This window comes from Poecilia reticulata, chromosome 10, assembly GCF_904066995.2.
Source record: "Poecilia reticulata chromosome 10, P_reticulata-male-v2, whole genome shotgun sequence".
NCBI lineage: Eukaryota > Metazoa > Chordata > Actinopteri > Cyprinodontiformes > Poeciliidae > Poecilia > Poecilia reticulata.
This window is the reverse complement of record NC_088839.1, coordinates 17,787,758-17,807,141: the sequence shown is the minus strand read 5'-3', so window position 1 is coordinate 17,807,141 and position 19,384 is coordinate 17,787,758. Positions and strand designations below refer to the sequence as shown.

The following is a 19,384-nucleotide window of genomic DNA, read 5'->3' as shown; positions in this document are numbered from 1 at the left end:
AATTGACCACTTTCACGGAAGCAATGCACATGAATATAATTTTTGACATTTTTTTTATCTTTTGTTTACATGTATGCTTTTCTAAACACTTAAGTAAAAATTAAAAAGTTCACACTGTTGAAATGCAGAATTGCATTGAAACGCAAACAAAATTAGACTGAGAAAAATTGTAAAAAAAAAAAAAATGTTTACACATTTATTGTGACGTTGTGAATAATAACTAAAAAACAAACTGCTAGTGCAACTACACAAATGTAATTACCCTGAAACAAACATTTTTTTATTAGATTTCATCATTCTTGAGTTCATACCAGCCATAGTGAATCTGATTAACTTACAGTTAAGCTTTTTAATTTTAACTTGCGTTGTAGTTTGCAGAAGTCTAAAAATACCAAGGAGTCAGAACAAAAATACAAATAAGTCCACAGTAATATTTGTGTACCATGGCAGAGAAATTGAGAAATATGGAACAACAGGGCATTGTAAAACTGGATATTTGGGCAAAATAAGAGATTAACCTTCTTTAGGAAGGTTTAGAAGAGACCACCAGCAACACTAAAGTATCTGGAGGGACTTGAAGTGGCATTTCTTATTTCTCTGCATTCACTAACCATCTGCAGGACTAAGGAATCTCCTGCTTTACATCTGACTAAAATCTTCCAAAACCTGGTGGAATAATACGTTAGAAAATGTTAGGCTAAACTTGAACTTTTGGGTCACAATTACATTCTATTTAGCACAGACAAAATGAAACACAGTGGTGGACGCATCATGTTCTGGGGTTACTTTTCTTCAGAGAGAACTGGGTTTTCAGTAAAGGTAGATGAAAATACAAATAATCAAATTTTCCTTCATTCCTGCAGGTGGTGGTTAAAAGGGTGAAGAGGACAGGGGATTTTAGTTTCAGGCTCACCATCAGTCAGGCTTGAGGCAGTTTTGCGAAACAATAAAGGGCAAATTTTGGTAAGTGAAGATGTGATATGAAAATAGACTTCAATGTTGCTGAGGTGCTGAAAGTAAAACAAGGAGTTTTAGCAAATTATTTTTAACGTGCATGCATAGTTAAAAGAAAGTTGTTGCAAGTTAATTTCTTTTTTACGTTTCACCTCCTGCGGCTTGTTTTCCAATGGAATCGTACAAGATATACAGTATGTCACATTAAAGTGAAAAATAAAACTTGTCCTTGAACAATTTGTGTGTACTTTTGAGATTTCCCACATCTCTAAAATGTTTTTGACCTCTTTTCTTTATACCAGAGTACATTCAGTTTAACTACATATGTGGCATTTTGTCTTTATTGTAACATGAACATATCACTACTTGCCAAAGGCAGGCGGTAACACCACAGACATTGAGGTACTAAGAAATGTAAAATGTGGCTTTACATAAATGACCATGAAATGGAGGCCTCTAAATCTGCTTTAGCAGTTTTCAATAAAAACGACCAAAAGCTATTGTTTTAACATATTTATAAGTCACAGTACAGAAAACAGTAGTGACATCCAAAACAGGCCCTCAATCAGGGACTAAACGTTCAGTATATTCAATCCCTGCACAGCAGAGACGTAGACAAACACTGTTGGAAACAAACATGGGATAATAAAACAGGTAAAAACAATATTGCCAAGCTGTTAAACTTACAATGTTGCTCCCTTTCAAATTTTGTTTATTTTTATCTAATAAATTATGATGTGGGGCAATTGCTTTTTCACATAGAACAGGATTGACTTGGATAACTTTTTTCTTTTATGAATAAAATCTTGATCTGAAAACAGCTTTTTGTAATTATTCAGGTTTTTAAAATAAAAGGTTATTTGAGGATCTGAAATATTACATTTGATAACATTTTTTTTTTTAGCAAAAACAGAACAAAATCTGTAAGGGGAAAAATATTTTTTCCCCACTCCTAACTGTATTTGAGGTGACGAATCTGAAATTTAACCACAAAAAGAAGAAAAAGAAATCACCATGTACTGAGCACTGTTAAATCATTTAGTGTTGATAAAAAACAAAAACTATACCCTTCAAACAGTGTGTCCTTCAATAACTCTGGGATTATCAAGAACAGATGGAGCAGTTCACAGTGGAACCCAGAAAATCTTAATACTGAAGATTTTAGCCACCAAACATGAGACTTAACGGGGAACATGTCTCAATAGCAACAAACATAAAAACTCACTTGATTAACTCTAAGGTCAGCACACAAGAAACTTCAACTGGATGAAATGTTTCTAAATAACTCACAGCAAACCTGTAGCAATAGGCAGTAAATCCTGATCACTTTGTATTTCCACTCTGTCTTCTGTCATGTTTATGTTTTGGCTCAAAAGCTGTAAGAACTCAAACGCATATTGGCAGATTTATTGAGCCTTGTAAAAGTATTCACACCCTAATTAATTTTTCACAATATGTCACATTACAAGCACCATCAATCTATTTGAATGTTTTTCTTTTATATGATAGACCAACTAAAACAGGGCATAATTAGGAAGTGAAAAAAATGCAGCATTATTCTTGATTATCTTGTGTTGCATGCATCCACGTCCATCCTCTTTTACTCTGATACAGAGTAACCAATTTCTTTCTGAAATGTTGAAATCAATCTCATTCTCAATCCATCATGAAGACCAAGAAGTGCAGCAGACAGGTTAAAGATTACATTGTGGGGCAGTTTAGTGTTATAAAACCAATATCTAAAGATTATGGCACAAGACATGGCCGTCCATCTAAGATGACAAGCTGGATAAGGAGAGCAATAAAACTGTCACAATAAGCACTTAATCGCATATTAAATTAAAATGAGCTTAATAATCCATTAATAATCCATTTTATTCATGGTTTGGGTTAGGCAAGGTTTTTATTTCTGCTTTATTTATTGTTTTTGGCTGTGTTTTATTTTGGTTTCAGTGTGGCGCTTCCTGTACAAAAGCAAAGTTTATTAATCTTTGAAAGAGAACTTGCATTATTATGCCATTATCAATACATTACTTGAAAATGGTCTCAAAACAACACCATCGTTTATAGCAATTTTTTTTATTATCCAGCAAAAATGTCATCATGACAGGCCAAGAGAAGCAACAAAAAGGTTTATGGTGACTCTGGAGGAGCAGCAATGATTCACAGCTCAGGTGGAAACTCAACCATTTGAGGGTGAAATTAAACCCTAAAAACTGTGTTTAAGGTTTCGCAAAAATGTATAGGATACAGAAATCATGTGGAAAAAGGTGCTCCAGTCATATGAGACCAAAACTGAACTTTATGATCTCCATGCAAAAATGTGTGATAAAATGCTATAACTGCTCCTTATGGTTAAACGTGGAGGCAGTAGGGTCAGTAGGAGGATGAATTGAGCTAAATAGAGTGAAATTCAAATCTTTTGTTCTTTGAAAGACTTGAGGATGTGGGAGACGTTCACCTTTCAATGACCACAAACGTATAGCAAGACCTAGCATAGCATGCCATAGATCAGAGCTTAAAAATCAGACAGATCTTCAGCTGTTGATCCCCAGTGAGGTACGGTTGAGGTTGTAATGTAACCAATGTGACAATGTCCAGGGAGTGCGAGGGCTTTTAGAAGACAGTAAATGCCTGAGGATCTGTTTGTTCCTTGTAATCAATAACCAATATTGCAGACAGGTCGGTGTCGTACAATCATTAGTGTTCTTCAATAGCTTTATTATTACGAGGCCTCTTCTGCTTAAGAGTCGTCTTCCCTCTATGCGTCTTTCTGCGCCACTATCTCTGTTTCGGTGTCTGACTGCTCCTCTAGCCGAGCGGTCAGGAAGGGGTTGAAGAAGAAGTCGAACCCAAACTGGAGGGCGTTTTGAGCTGTGCGCCTCCAGTCGTGCTCAATTTTGAACTGTTTGCGTTTGGGAACGCGGGCGTCCCCGCAGGACACGCAGTGGATGGCCTTCATCTCAAACACGGGCCACTTGGAGCCCAACCGGCCCTCCAGGATGGTGCTGAACTCCACCAGACTGCCGGCGTTCAGGTGTAAAAGCACAGACTTGAACTCATTACTCGCCCGCAAGACTATGTCCTTGGTTGCATCTTCATCCTCTATGATTGTCCCGTTCTTAGTCTTCCTCTCAAGCGGCATTCCCAGGGTGACCTCAAACTTGTACCGGTCAAAGCGCTTGACGTGGCATTCGTGCTTGGCCAGGGTTTTCAGTTTGCAAAGCGGATCTTCTTGAGGAGGAGCTGGAGCCGGCAGCGGTTGGGGCTCAGCAGCTGCGTTTTGTTTCCCCTCATCACACACCGGATAAGGTTCTCCATACAGACACCGCAGCCAGTTTCCTAGAAAAACAGGAAACAAGTTGATAGTCGACTGCGGCCCATTCTCAATTTCCGTCACACGGACATATTTAAAGCGTCCCGTCCAGGTGACTCTGTGTCCTTCCAGGTGGGAGCAGAGAATCTGAGTTTGGGCCATGTTGGACTCTTTCCAGGCCAGTGGCCCGCAGAGGTTGCTGTATTCAGGCCATGTCAGGGTAGAGTTGTACACCTTCATTCCTTCAGACCTGTAGACATACATCCAGCAGAAAAGCACCACCGCACTCAGCCACACCAGGATGAGCTTGACGACGCTGCTCCGTGACAAAGACCTCAAAACCACGATGGGGTTGAGGCTGAAGCGAGTCCAGAGCCTCAACACCACGGGCACAAAGCAGACAATCAGTGTCACCACCATCTTTGTTACCTCCAGGGTCAGAAACCACTGAACTAACTGGATCATAATCATGGCAGCCAAACCCAGTGTGAGAACAGGCAGGGCAAACAGGAACAGGAAGTAGCCTATACAAGTCCGGATCAGTCCTATGGCTGAGGTGTTATTGAGGAACGCCAAGCAAAGCTCACACCAGGTGAAGCAAACCAAGTAGGGCACCAGGCACAGGTAGGTTCCCTTGAAGCCTTTCAGCTGGGCCATGCGGAAGAGGAGATAGAAGAGGTGTCCGTACAAAAGCCACGGCATGCCAAGATTTAACACCACGGCGTCTCCGAGAGGCACTGTGACGAACGTCTTCCCAAAGATCCGGAAGAGCCAGAAGGAGTCGGGTAGCAGCTGAGTGAGGGAGCATGCTCCCGAAAGGACCTCGGTGAGAAGGGCTTTACGAGCGAAGAGCTGAGCAGAGGCGTGGAGGCTGAGGAAGGCCGTGATGGTGAAGAAGAGAGCGATGGCAGCTAGCTCTGAGCAGGGGACCCAGGATTTATCAGCAACAGGGAAGGAGAACACAACGAAGACCACTGAGAGCAGGAAGTACCTGAGAGAAAACAGATCAAGGGTCAAAATACACATATAGGACCAAATGTACAAATATAATGTCTGAGCAAATGTGCCTCAGCATGTTGAACCTGGACCACAGACTTGCTGAAGCCATCAACAAATTGCAGTTATTATTCAGACTGAATATTTGTCCACTTTTCTGGACACGTTTCTCAGAAATAACTCAACATGTTGGTTGGTACCTTGGCACTGACAAAGACACCTAAGTGCAAGAAAGTGTCTGACAGAAGGTGTCATATCATCTTATTTTCTAACAAAATTTTAATAGAAAAAAAGAATTGCACCTAAAAGTTTGAATCCCAGTTCAAACAACAACAGTGCAAATAAAATGAAAAAAAAAAAAACAGCAAACAGAGGTGACCTTACAAGTATGGTTCCAAGTGTGTCCATCCAAAGTTGGTCTCGGCCTGTTCCAGATCCAGACCAGGCTCAAAATGAGCGAGCAGGTCTGTGAGAGCTCGGAAATTTTCCCACGCCTTTGAATTCTAGAAAAGACAAACACGTCTTTTAAATGTGAACTCGTTATTTCTTCAATGTTTCACAAATCTAAAACGCAGACTGGGCGTTGTCAAAAAGAGAGCAAGTCATAACCAACCTGAAATACCCGCAGTGTGCAGATGATCATGGAGAAGAAGGAGAGGTAGAAAATCAGCAGCGGGATGAGGAAGATGAAGAACTCAATGGTGAGGTTGGAGATGATGAAGAAAAAGATGAGTGCATTAACGTGGTGAGTGGGGATGAGGGCGCTGAGCCACTGCATGCCGGCCCGCGACGCCCAGTCGATGAGATGCTCTTTTATCTCCAGCAGCGCGTACAGAGGGAACTTCAGCAACTGAGAGAGGCACACATGACGTAAACATTTCTGTTTGTAGAGGGTTTATAAATGCTCAAATTGACCAAAAAGGGCGTTATATGCAAAATAAACTACTGGCAAGTTTAAATTCCCAAATGTGTTGCACATAATTCTCATACAGACGTGTAAAACAAACTTGTCAATTGCGTAGGAATTTTTGCGAGCAACAGCGTCTTACCTTCTGATGAAGTGGCAGTTCATCTGGATTTTTCACTACCACATCATCATCGTCATCATCATCATCTGCTGCAGCGGCCATGACGGGTGACGGTGCAATACCCTGAGCATATTTCTTTGTCATCTCAACAAAATCATCCAGACCCACGTGAGAACTGGCTGCAATGAAAGAAAAAAAGAAAACCTATACACTCACTTAAAAAAAAAAAAAAAAAGTTTCATTAACATAAACAATCCATAATGGGAAACCTTAAATAAATTATCATTCCATCATGCATGATTTAAAGGGACCTATTATGTTTGGGTTGCTAGGTAACGGCGCAGTGCCCGTCAACTGTGACTTTATCAGGAGTTTTTTGAAATAGCCCTTTTTCCAGACACCAAAAAACATTAACTTATTGCCAACATATTGATGTTTTTTTAGTGCTTTTTATAAGCAGTTGAGACCCAAATGGAGTTATAAATCCTGCAAAATGCAAATTTTGCACAACAGTTCTCTTTACCAATGAATATGAGTCATTATATGTTAAAATATGCAAACCTTCTCTGGAGACCATCGTCTCCAGGACTCGTCTTTGTTTCTTAGCAGAGCTGTTGAGTGGGCCTGAGCAGATGGGTTTGCCTACAGCAGAAAATGGAAGTAAATAATTGACAAAAAAGGCAGAGAAAAAAAAGCTTAAATTGTGTAAAAGTTTTCCTTTTTGCACCTTGTTCTGTGTGAACATGCTCCACGTTCTCCAGCAGCTCAGAAACCGCCACAGACTTCTTCTTCTCTGGGTTCAGCTTAAAGTACATGAGCAGAGCTGCTTTCCTGACTCCCCTCTCAAAACGTGACTCGGTGCATAACTTCTTAACCTCCTCAAAGTTCTCCAAAGTGATTCCTGAAGTACAGAAGTGAAAGATCGCAACATAAAAAAAGCTAGTAGTAACAAAAGAAGGATTTCTGCTGTCACACTGAAAACAGGAGTAGCTTGATGGACTTTTTGGTCACCTTTCCTGGATTTTAAGCACTGCTGCAGCAGTTTGACAGCATCTCTCCGGCCCTGTTTAGCAGCTTGGATCAGCCATGTGACCGCTGTGCAGTTATTCAGCTCTTCATCGCTTTCTTCTGCCAAGGCCAGAAAGTATCGGCCCATCTGGAAACGAACACACACACGTTCAGAGTCTTAATCTTGCAAAACAAGCACAGCTGATCTGTCCGTAGTGGGGCTAAACTAAAAACATTGTCATGACTCAGCTGAGCTGCTGGGTTTACAACATATGGTCGACAATCTGGAGCATGTTCACTGACCTTTGTTTGTGCTTTAGCATCACCTGACTTTGCTCTCTCCTCCAAATCCTCAAAACGGACATCCTCCTCTGACTCATCTGGAAAAACACACACACACACACACACACACACACACACACACACACACACACACACACACACACACACACACACACACACACACACACACACACACACACACACATACACACACACACACACACACAAAAAATCTAATGATTTTGATTATTTTGATTTAAGTTTTATGGGTCGTAGAATTATGATATCTGAGATGTGCGGTAAAAATGCATGTTTGTAATAATGCATAAAAAGAGGTGCGTAAGAGAGTATTAATACTTTTTGATGTCTTCCAGATTCGCCAACCGAAAACAAAGCAGTGTAGTCTATTAGGGTCTTAAGTGATTGACCATGACAAAAAAACCTTGAAAAGGCTTTAAAAGAAAATACACAAGTAAAATCTGAAACGTGTGGCATGCGTATATTTTGATTTCCCACTGCTCTGGTCAAACGACACTAAAATTAAACAAAAAAACCACCATCCCATGGTGAAAGATGGTTGTGATAGCATCGTCCTGTCTCCATGCTTTTCTTCATCAGTGATGGCAGTACTGGTAAGAGTTTAGAGTAAGATAATTAAAACTTTATACAGACCATTCCTCAAAGAAAAAAAAAACTGTCTGAGGTTTTGAAAACGTCAAGAAAGGGACTATAAACTCATCTCGCGCACAGCTTTGTTCAATCCATCATCTGAAAATGGAAAAGTGTATGGCACAACTGCAAACGTACAAACACGAGGCTCTTCATCTACGCCAGACTGAGTAACAGGACTATTTGTTACATAGTAACAGTTTAATGTTGGCATCAACAGATTCTCTGCTGAACCCAACAGATAATCCGAAGCATCTCTTTAAAAAAGAACACAAACCAACCAATCTAACTGAGCTCGAGCTATGTTGCAAATAGGAATGAGCAAAGGTAAATGTGCATAGTTGGTTGAAACATGAGGCAAAATACCTACATCATGATTCAGCGAAAACCTTTGATATTTTCATTCGTAAAAACCAAAGCTTGAAAACCAGGCACCATTTCCTTCCACTTCATAGTTACAAACTACTTTGTGTGGCTTAGTCACACATGAATACAACAAAATACCCTAAAGTTTGTGGTTATAAAGTAAGAAGAAGAAGAAAAATTGAGTATGTAAAATAAAAACACTTAAAAATTCCTTATTCTGTTCTCACAATCCTCCTCATTCAGTAAATGATCTTAAGCTGCCATTCCTAGCTCCCAGGGGAGGTTAGACCTCAATAAACAAAAACGTTTAGGTTAAAATAAAGGTTTTGTAAACCTTTTTGCGATTTAATACTTCCAATGGTTGTAGGTAATGCTGAGTGGATCGGATGTCTTGTCTGAGTGTGGGTGAGCTAAAGAAAATACTGACGATATCCAGCGACACGCATTACATGTCCTCTTGTGCTGTCCTGGAACACTGCTCATACTTTAACGCTCTCTCTGAACCCTAAAATAACTATTGGTTTAGTGCAGTAAACAGCTGCTGCCTTGCTAAAGGTAACATCCAGTCTTAATTATTCAAAAAGTCAGTTTTAACTTTTGCTTGATAGTTACATTGTAAGGCTTGTATCAATTTGATAGGCTCACACTTTTCGTAAAGTGATATTTTCACACTTTGTAGCAATACATCTTGATATCTTAAGTTATTTTGAACAGCTAAAATATGCTACAAGCGATGTGAGTACAAGATCTTTGCCCATTATATGGCAACATGAGACACGGACAGCAGAGAAAAATAAAGAGGGACTCTGGTGTTTCTCTGAAGGTCAGCAGAAAGGGAGCGGCTGCTTTGCATGTCTGTTTGTTATGGAAACACAACGGCGTCTGGGAGCGTTGGCTGCACTGATTGCAGAAAAAAACTGCAAAGTGAAACCACGTTAGAAAGCTTGTGTTTGAGCTCAAAGGTCTGAGTTTTCCACCTGGTTCAGGCGAGACAGGCGATGGAGGCACCGCAGCAGCCGATGACCCATTAAGAAGACTTCCTGTTGATGCTGCTGCGTTGAGCTGCGATCTGCCCGGCTGCGAAAAGCTTCTGGTGGGCTGGCAGCGAGATGAAGTTGTCAGTGTGGAGAGGGAGGAAGAGCGAGAATGAAGCCGTGGAGATATCTGAGGCGAGGCGGCGGAGAGAGGAGGTGACTGGGTGGTCGTTGCCGTCGGCAGCGTGACTTTATGCCTCTTCGGCTCAGGGGTGAAGGAGCTCGCCGATGAGCCAAGCGAGGATGTTCCAGGCCTCATGGAGGTTGGAGATGAAGGGCTGAGCTTTGGTGTGGGCAGGTTGCCTGTAGATGAAGGATCCATGGCTAAAAAAAAAAGAAAAGTCAACCTATGATTTTAGTATTTCTAAGAGTTCATTGAGATGTCAGAGAGGAAGAGCCAGGTGACTGTCAGAAATGATTACATCACTAAACGTATCAATAATTAAACCTTCAGAGATCAGACTTATGATCTATATCTGATCTGACTTAGATCATAATAAAAAATTATATAAGATATTCAAACCCCTTGAACTTCTTCATCTTAAAACCACAAACTTTAAAGTATTTTTATTAGGATTTTTGTGACTGACCAACACAAAGTAGTACACTGCAGCGATATTGGATTTTTATTTTTTTGAATACAAATCTGAAATTTATGAAATCTGGTGCAACCTACTGCAATCAAAAGTTACATAAACAGTGATATTTAATCTCATTATAAATACAGTTGTTCTGGTCAATGTAGCTTTAAGCAAAGTAGCAGTCAGAGGCGTGTGGTTACCCTGGAAGTGCAGCAGAGATTCAAAACTCAGGTGGGAGTATCTGTTGAGTCGACAACTGAACTTTTTGATCAACTTGCAAAATGCCAAATATGACGGAAAACTAATAATGGATACAATAATCTGGATGCAATAATGGATGCTTCTCTTCAGTAAGATTAAACTTCAGAAAAAGTGGGTGGAGCTAAATACAGAGAAGAGGTTCACCTTCCAACGTGTAAAATGCTAATAAATACAAAGCCAGAGATACAATGAAGTGGTTTAAATTGGCAAATACATTATTTTGTGTTGGAATGTAGCAAAAATATGAAAAGGTAAACCAATAGTGTCTACTTTTGAAAGGCGCTGTATGTATCAACCTTACATCCAGATAGTTAAAATATTTGTTTGCAGACTCCCAGATTCATGTAAACAAGCTGAAGTCTGAGAAATGCTGATGCTGTTCAAACTACTTGTCTATTTTCTGTTGAAGACAGTAAACCCAGTCATGAGATGCGTAAATAAACCACAGTTTAGTGAATATGTTCACGTCGCACACCTAAACAATGATAAACAAGAAACACGAGTTGAAAAGGGACACGTTTTCAAAAGCACTTTCACTTTCTGAACACACAATCATTTATTCCACTGTAACCAGCTAGCAAAACTATTTGTGCAGCAACACGTCGTACAACTCTAAATCATGTTGATTTTTACAACAATGATGCTTTGTGGGTTTTGAAATGCCAAGACAGCTGATCATAAGGTTTTTAAGCCTTTACTCTGTACCACGTAGCACAGTTTAATTCAGCCAGAAATCTGTGATTGATTGGTAGTTTAGGTTGTCTTAAGTTAAAACTTTTATCAGTGTTTGAGCCTCGTCGTGTTGTCCGTCAGTCTGTTTCAGACAACATCCAAGCTAAACTCAATAGCTAGCCGGAGAAGGTGACATCCTTGAACTTATTGGGAAGCATTTGAGTCCAGTTGCAGCTGTGAGAACCACCACTGTTATATAACAATAACACACGCTGCTGTGCCATTTAACACATCACTACAGCAAGATAACCTAGCGCTTTGTAGCTAATAATGCTAACAATAATTATTGCGGCCCGCTCACCTTCCGGATTATTTCAAGAATTAGTAAAGTATCTCTGGTGACTGTCTCGTGACTTGCTGTTTCAAGTCAGTCCTCCGTTTGGATCCTGAGAAATAGACATGTCCTTTCCTTTGACAGTGGTCAAACTTCAGACACCAACACTGCGCAGGAAAGTCAGTCAGCTGCTACAGTTGGCGCTCACGCCTACATTTTGTTTTGCGGCTTCTGATTGGGTAAAACCACGAACTCGTGTGACTAAACACAACATGATTGGCTTAAATAGGGAGGAAGTAGGAAAATACTGTCAGGGACTTGCTTCCTTTAGCAGCCGGTGAAGAGAGCCGTGGACCTGGTCGGAAAGGCGGAGCTTCCAATATTACAAGTGTATAAAGTTGCTGGTGAATAGCCACAGCATTCACCCGCGGAGTCACAGTGAGTACACACTATAAATCCTTCAAAATCAAGTTTTTGCATATTAAATCAAGCACTGGCCCAGCTCTAACAATAACGAGAAAAAAAAGCTAAAGAAATTTAGCTTATGTTGTTTTCTTTTATTTTTTTCATTATTTTCATTTGCGTTTTACTTGCCTGTTATAACATTTCAACACCAGCAGATGTCAGCACATTACATTTGGGGTTGTTTTCATTGTCTTATTTATAAACCTGATTAAAAAAATTTATATTTTACATTTAAACCAATGACAAATCATTTTTGCTGTTTTCCCTTTTGAATAAATATGTCATAAAACTTTCTTTTTATGTTCTTTTTAAACTAATGTTTGGGTGTCATTCGACAACTTTTGGTCAGGTCTTAAGGGAATCTATTATGCTAATATTTTTGATGAATTAACTTACCTAGGAGCTAGCAAAAAGTGTCACTTAGTGAAAAGGTTTTTACACCTAACAACAATGAGATCCAATGTTTAAAATGGGTATCCACATGAGGAACACACTAAGCAGACTGTGTTGCCACTACTTTTATTTGAATGATTTCTATACTGTAAAATGATACCACATGTGGTGAGAAAGCAGGGATGAAAGATTGAGATTTACCACGTGTCATAAAGAAGTACACAGTAAAACAGGAAAGAGCAGCAACAATTACAGGACATTAAAGGCAACAAGACCCAGGTTATCGTACTGAGATCAAAGTTCAACTAAGAGAACAAGAGTAGAAATAACACAATAGCCAAAGAAAAGAACATTAGGGTCTTAATTGCCACAGTGCAGCTGGGGAGAAGCAGTTAAAGAAATGCTGTGTGATTAGTAGATTAATACAATCCTGTTTAGAGGATAAGCAGCACTGTTTTACTGCTTTTAGTCTGACTATATTAGGAAATCAGTCTTTAGTCTTTAGACTGGGTTTCGACACACATACACACTCACAGCTCAAGCACATGTTCTTCATAATGAGCTTATCATGAGTTCAAATCTTCTAAATATGTAAATCCCTTTGGTGGTTTGTCACCACCAAAGTGCCTCTGCTTGAGACAGATGTAGCCAGTTTTTTATCAAGCAATCATTACTTTGAGTCGTTACAGTCTGAAAATTGGAACAAGCTGCTTCTGTGACTTCAGTCTGCTTGTTATTTCTCAGTATGACCTCAAGCAAGTCACAGCAGTTATGTTTGTGTAGTAATTGGTCAGAAACAGTGTTGAGAAGATTAAGAAACACTGACTTGTTCTCAGTCTCACTCATAAAGTACAATTGGTGCAAGAACTCTCACAGGATTCACATTTTGTTTCTGAATAAATATGTCAAATAAATGGGCAACTTCACATTCTTTGCTGGTAATTAATTTCTCTTTCTCAGCTCACAACCTTTCCATGTATTGATCAGCTGGGCCTTAGTGGCAGTAGTAAAGAGCAAGCGTAATTCAAACAAAGAGTTAATTAATATTGCGAAGGTTGAGCTTTTGTTTAGTTTACTGTTCCTTGCAAAAATAATACCTCTCAAGTTTTTAAGTGCTGCCCAAAATTCTAAATTATATTTAGGTCTGAAATTTTGACTGGGTCTTTTTGACACATGAATGTGCTGTGATCTACGCCAGATATTGGCTAGATATTGAATTGAAGAGCTGATTCACCCATCTTCTTTCTGGATCTGCTTAAATCTCCTCAGTGTGGGTGGCCTGAGATGTACCACAGCTTGCCATGCTGTCCACTAAGACATCTTCTTATTATGACTTGCTAAAATCGTATTGTAGATATTTTTTGCATATTTTAAACAGTGACTGTGGGGGTCACAAATCAATGCCCCAAACTAAAAAGCTGAAAAGGTCAGATCCACGACATTACACACTGCCACAATCTTCTAAGTTAAGCATGTCTGTTTTCCATTATGTAAGTAATAATAATGAAACATTGGTTTGCCTCTAATGGTGCCTGTTGGCTCACACTTTTTTGCATTCAGGCAGCATTAGAAATCTTTAATGATTCTGGGTGTGGGTAGAGGGTTTTTTTTTCAATGCTTGTAAAGCATTAAAATTCTTGGGCTTTCAAATGGAATATATGAGTTTACTTCACCGATGCATAAGAATATAAATATCCACTATGTAACCTTGCTTGCTTTGACATTTATTTAGGTAACGTTTCAACAAATCACGGAGTTGCAGGCTAGAGAAGCCGTCCTCTGATATTATGAACCTAGATTTTGGGCACAGACATGGAACAACAGGCTCAGAAATTTATACTGACTAATAGTGGTGACTCATGCCCAGGGGAAGCCTAATTACCTTCATATGAATTAGTTACGTCACCATGGGCACTTGAGTTAAAGTTGTGAAAATAGGTCAGTATGGTGGACTGCCTCTGAAATCCACTCAGTGGCTATTTCTTATCAACTGTTTGCACATGGGTTTCAACTAAATCTTGTATTAATGTAAGAGGGAAATTCTACCTATAACAGGTCGAACAGGACCTCACTGTGGAAAGTTCTCATCAGTATGTTGAAAATAAAAAGGTTATATCCAGTTAAAAAGAACCTGTGTTCTTTATACCCAAGCTTATCAAGGTACTGTGTCTTTTAAAAACCCTGCCGCAGCCTTTCACTTTTTCCACATTTTATGATGTGATCAGTAGAGTTCAAAGTATTTGTTGGGATTTGACGTGATAGATCAACACCTTGTAGTGTATACTTGTAACATGGGAAGAAAATGATGGATGGATTTCCTTGTTTTTTTTTTTACAAATGACAATCTGAAAAGTTAGCAAAGTATGCTGTTTTGCAAACACAGATGCAAGTCTTTTGTGGTATGCCTCTACCAGCTTCTCCTCTGAATCCAAAGTAAGATTGTATGCAAAGCGACCATGTTTTCAAGTTTTGCCACATGGTTTTTAATTGGATTTAGGTCTGAACTTTGTAAAAGCCGCATTGACGCACAAAAATGCTTTGTTCTAAACCCCATGGTTCTCAAACTGTAGTGGAAATCACTTGCACTTGGGCTACTTTTAGTGGTATGCAGAAGAAATATTGAAATGTTGGTATCTGTTTGGCAAACAGATGCAGATTGTCTTATAATGTCTTTAATTTACCCATGTTGAAATTTGGGAATGCCATAAAACCTAAATGAATTATTCCAGGTATTGATAATAAAAGATAATATTTCTCAGTATTTTGTATTTTCAAACTCTGCAGCAAAATGTTTACAATAGAAAGTTGTATTTTACTGAGTGTGTGCAAGATTTAATAAAACATATCTCATCTTTGGTCTAGATAATTTTTGTATACACGGTATATATATATATATATATATATATATATTGGATTTTGCCATGTGGAACTGTGACTATAGGAGCTTTTTCAATTATTTGCATAAGTTCAAACTTGGAAGGTTGAGGTTCAATTCCTGATTTAAAATAAGACATGGTAAACCATATCCGTTTATGAATTAAGCAGAACAAATGATACAGATCTGTCAAGATGTTGATACTTTGAAATCTTTGTATTCACTGAAGAGGCACAAAAACTTTAGCTTCTCTTTGCTGGATGTTAGGGATTGTTGTCTTGAGGAAAGATGACTTCTTGTCCTTCTGAAGTTTTTTACAGCCTTTATCTTCCCATCAGCCACAAAATTTCCCTTTCACTGTTGAAAAATAGGCATTCATCGGCACAACGCTACCACAGCCATGTTTTACTGTAGGATGGTGTTTTTCTTAAAATATTTTGTAGCACTGCTACATTTTTATTTGTAGTATATTAGACTGAAAATGGGTAGAGCGTGAGAGAAGGGGCGAAGACGTGCTGCAAAGGTCCCAAGGTCAGGAATCAAACCCTGATGGCTGCTTTGAGGAGTAATAGCTTCTGTATATGGGCACCCAGTGTACTGCTGCTACACCATGCACTGCCCCAAGAGGGCTGGTGTTTTATGTGCAAGGTTACCCTTCCTCTCCACAGATAGTACTCTGAATGTGGGTCGAAAAGGTGAGTTTTAGCCTCTTCTGACAAGAGCACCTTCTTCCACATATTTTTTTTATGTCTCCCTAATAACTCATGGCAAACTTTAAACTGACAGACTGGACCTCTTAATGCTTGATAAAAGAGCTACATGTGAACTGGTGAGAATAGAATTACATAACTTCAGCTATCTTTTTATATTATTACCTTTTACTTTGACCAATTAATAGTCACTCATTACCTTTAACACCTCACTCATTACTTAACACCAATAGTGAAAAATCACAAGCTCTTATCACAAGATTATTGTGATGTCATATGGAGAATTTTCCTTTATCCTGATTCTATGACCTGCACTGCTTGTTGCTTGTTGGTTTTCTACAAAGTGCATTGCAAAAGCCAACCTGACAAAAATGTCATGTTCCCTAAAACTGGGAGAGAAAAAGACACCTCAGGCTAAACAAATAACAGACATTGTGACATACATTTGCTCCCTGAGTCAATTTTTCACCAAAACAGACTAGGACCTACATTTCCACAGCTCCCAATGGCTCCCAGCCTGCACCAACATTGCATTTTTCACTCCCTCTACGTGTCTGCCTTCTGGCCTTAGCAGGAACATAAGTATTGTACAGATTGATATTCAATATTACCCCCATTTCTCTCTGCATTATCACTCTGAATATATAAGTAGTCCACACATTAAAATCTGTATGTGACCTCTACCGTCTTGGAGCAATAAGCTACATATGCTGCAGCTACGGAGTGCTGTGCTGTTAGGATGTGTTTGTAGCTGCTCATGAATGGCAGACTGCCTGGCAAAGTGTGGAACAGCAGAGACAGGCAGCTGTGCGTAAGTAATGCATCCTCCCTGGAAACTGGGTCACAATCACACCACTTATACACTGCCAGATGATTTCGTCTACTTTTATGATTCAGCATCCTATGTTGTCCTAATTTAAGGAATGCAGAAATATATCAGGGAATACAATGAATGCAGCAAGCTGTCTCACAGACAGCTAAAAAGCAGAGCCAACCGAAAGGTTTGACAATTATAGAATGGAATATATAAAAGTCAACATGAAAAGATACATTTTTTACAGACTCTTATTTGGGCAGATTCTCACTTCACACACTTTCAAGCTTTCATGGTGTGAAATTGTTTAATAACAGATAACAGAAAGCTTTAAGAAAGACATTTGTTTTTCTCTTTTAATTGGCTAAATTCTGTATTTGTTAAATAATTGCCAGTTGCACTTTACTAAACAAAATGTGTCCGTTTTTAAGGAGAAAGTATATGTCTTTCTAGTTTTTACAAAGGTGCATGGGGACTGTTTGAGTTTGACAATTTTACAAGAAAGGACATTTAATTTAAAGAGGCATGAACTTAATTTTTTGCGTTCTCTTCATTGAAGAGCTACAACCAGAGAATCAGTTTTAAATAAAATCTCTCTTAGTTTCAGCCAGGTCATTTGAGAAATTTGAACAGAATATAGTATCTTTTAAAACATTTTTGAAAAATGAGAAATATAATAAATTGAACTAAACTTTACTGAACTGGGCTGCACTGCCCTCTAAATTCAAATTTTAAAAATCCTCAATAAATATTTATATTTTTATATTTTTATGAAATATTTGGCATTTTATTTATTTTATTTAAAAATAATTTTGAGATATAAATTATTTACTATCTTAAATAATTTCCTGATTTTTGGATGAGCTCTAAGCTGTTTAAAGCAAGTTATGATTGACATTTGACAAAGGTGGTGATATTTTCTCTTTACGTAATTAAAAACAGCTTTATTTATATATTGTACCAGCTGTATTCAGAATGCCACACTATATTTTCAGGATTTTTCCCACTTTTGATTTTGTTTTTTAGTCCCTCCATTGGGATTGACCCAGAAAGGGGCACAAAAGCCGGTCATGGGAAGATGGTATCCAAAAACACAGGAAAGACCATTCAAAAGAAAAAGTGACAGTCAATGTTCAGGTTTCCACCTTCATCAAAAACCTGATGGACTTTGAGTGGCATCTCATTCAGGTTAGTTGTTGTCTTTTTCTTTTCTTTGAAATATTTCTGTTTCCATATTATTTAGAATCTAAATTATATTGTCTTTTCTTTTTCCATGTTGGACAGTGCCTTCATCTGCATCTAATAAAGTAAGTGCCACTTGGACTCTTGAGAACCATTAATAGTTCACATTTTAATACCCTGTAAATTCTAGAATTCCACATTATTTCAGCCATGTTGAATTTTAGATTTTGGAAGTAAATTTTCTTTCATTTGTTTAGTGATAAAGAAACATCCATGCTTTGGTTAAGAACTGTGTTATGTTCATAAGATTGTAGAAATTAATGAGTTAAACCCAGTTTATGTCGCTGCAAACTGAAAGTCTTCAATTTTTAATCCAGTGTTGGTGAAACTATATATTGACTTTGAAGGTCTATTTTTTTTACCAGTTCTCAGAGGAATGGTTATGTGTTATTTATTTTGAATGTTTGAATATACTGGAAATATGTGGTTTGAGTGGTGCCTTTAAATAAAAATTCTGTTCTGACTGTTATCACATCCTCTTCTGTTATGTGAAGTTCTGATTATGCATTTTAGAACCGCACCAATTGTAGCACTTCTAAGAAGCTTACACTGGGTTAGGTATTAATGTTCTATCGTAAAACTAAGACTGTACTGTACTAATATGTTTTTAGACTTTAATCAGTCAAACCGATTTGCTCAGGAATGTATTAAATATTTGAGTGAACCAAAATATTACAACTAGATGTTACCTGACTTAATATATGTGTTTAACTGTCATTTGGGAAAGCCTAAATGAGTCAGGTGTTGGTTTTCCCGTGGTTTGCTAAACCTGGACCAGCTGGCAGCAGGCGAGGGGAGCTGGGTGTTAATACAGTGGGAGCAGACGTCACCGAAAACGTCGGACAGATATTGCAATTAGGTGATGCACTGATGAACCAAGCAGAAATGTGAGATTTGTACATCTACATTCACGCGTCATTACAGTATTTACTTACAGTACACCACTTTAAAAGGTAATTACAGGATTGAAAAGGTAAATGTCTAGTAACTTACTGGTATCCACAGACGCCAGGTTTTTTTTTGTTTTTTATTTTTACCATTTTTCTAAAAGAGCGGTAAAAAAAAACCTGGCGTCCGTATCTACCTGTATTTTTTTTTTATCATTCTTTCAGAAAAACCGTTCTTTCGAAAGAACGGTAATCTACTGGCAGCTACAGACGCCAGTATTTACAGTGAATTTACAGGATTATTTCTTAGAGTGTGTGTGTATGTGTGTATATATATATATATATATATATATATATATATATATATATATATATATATATATATATATATATATATATATAATGTTGAGTTCTGGTCCTCAGTGACCCTTTCCATTCATTTATCAGTCTCAGCACAAACTCTTGCAGTAACTGTGACTGATACTTGATCTTTGATA

The 19,384-nt window shown here is 38.4% G+C and overlaps 1 protein-coding gene and 1 long non-coding RNA gene across 2 annotated transcripts; one reads left to right on the top strand and one right to left on the bottom strand.

Annotated features, from left to right (window-relative positions):
• Window positions 1-1,452: 1,452 nt before the first annotated feature.
• wfs1b (Wolfram syndrome 1b (wolframin)) lies at window positions 1,453-11,726 on the bottom strand. The gene is made up of 10 exons (XM_008420278.3): window positions 11,529-11,726; window positions 9,597-9,977; window positions 7,606-7,682; window positions 7,306-7,450; window positions 7,022-7,195; window positions 6,856-6,936; window positions 6,316-6,473; window positions 5,880-6,116; window positions 5,651-5,769; window positions 1,453-5,261 (listed from the first exon to the last, which is right to left on the bottom strand). The coding sequence occupies exons 2-10, from the start codon at window positions 9,973-9,975 to the stop codon at window positions 3,716-3,718; spliced, it is 2,916 nt and encodes a 971-aa protein (XP_008418500.2). The 5' UTR covers window positions 9,976-9,977; window positions 11,529-11,726; the 3' UTR covers window positions 1,453-3,715.
• Window positions 11,727-17,644: 5,918 nt separating this feature from the next.
• On the top strand, window positions 17,645-18,469 carry LOC145553255 (uncharacterized). Its single transcript, XR_014089551.1, has 2 exons — window positions 17,645-17,946; window positions 18,043-18,469. It is a non-coding gene; the product is annotated as an uncharacterized LOC145553255 (long non-coding RNA).
• The last annotated feature ends 915 nt before the right edge of the window (window positions 18,470-19,384 follow it).

What these genes read in the sequence shown, in the direction of transcription:
- wfs1b (XM_008420278.3), bottom strand. Translation starts at nt 9,975, where the DNA reads ATGGATCCTTCATCTACAGGCAACCTGCCCACACCAAAGCTCAGCCCT. An exon ending in GACGATGGTCTCCAGAGAAG is followed by an intron (nt 6,474 to 6,855) that starts GTTTGCATATTT and finishes CTTTCATTGCAG; the next exon opens with CCAGTTCTCACGTGGGTCTG. An exon ending in ACACACTTGGAACCATACTT is followed by an intron (nt 5,262 to 5,650) that starts GTAAGGTCACCT and finishes GTTTTCTCTCAG; the next exon opens with GTACTTCCTGCTCTCAGTGG.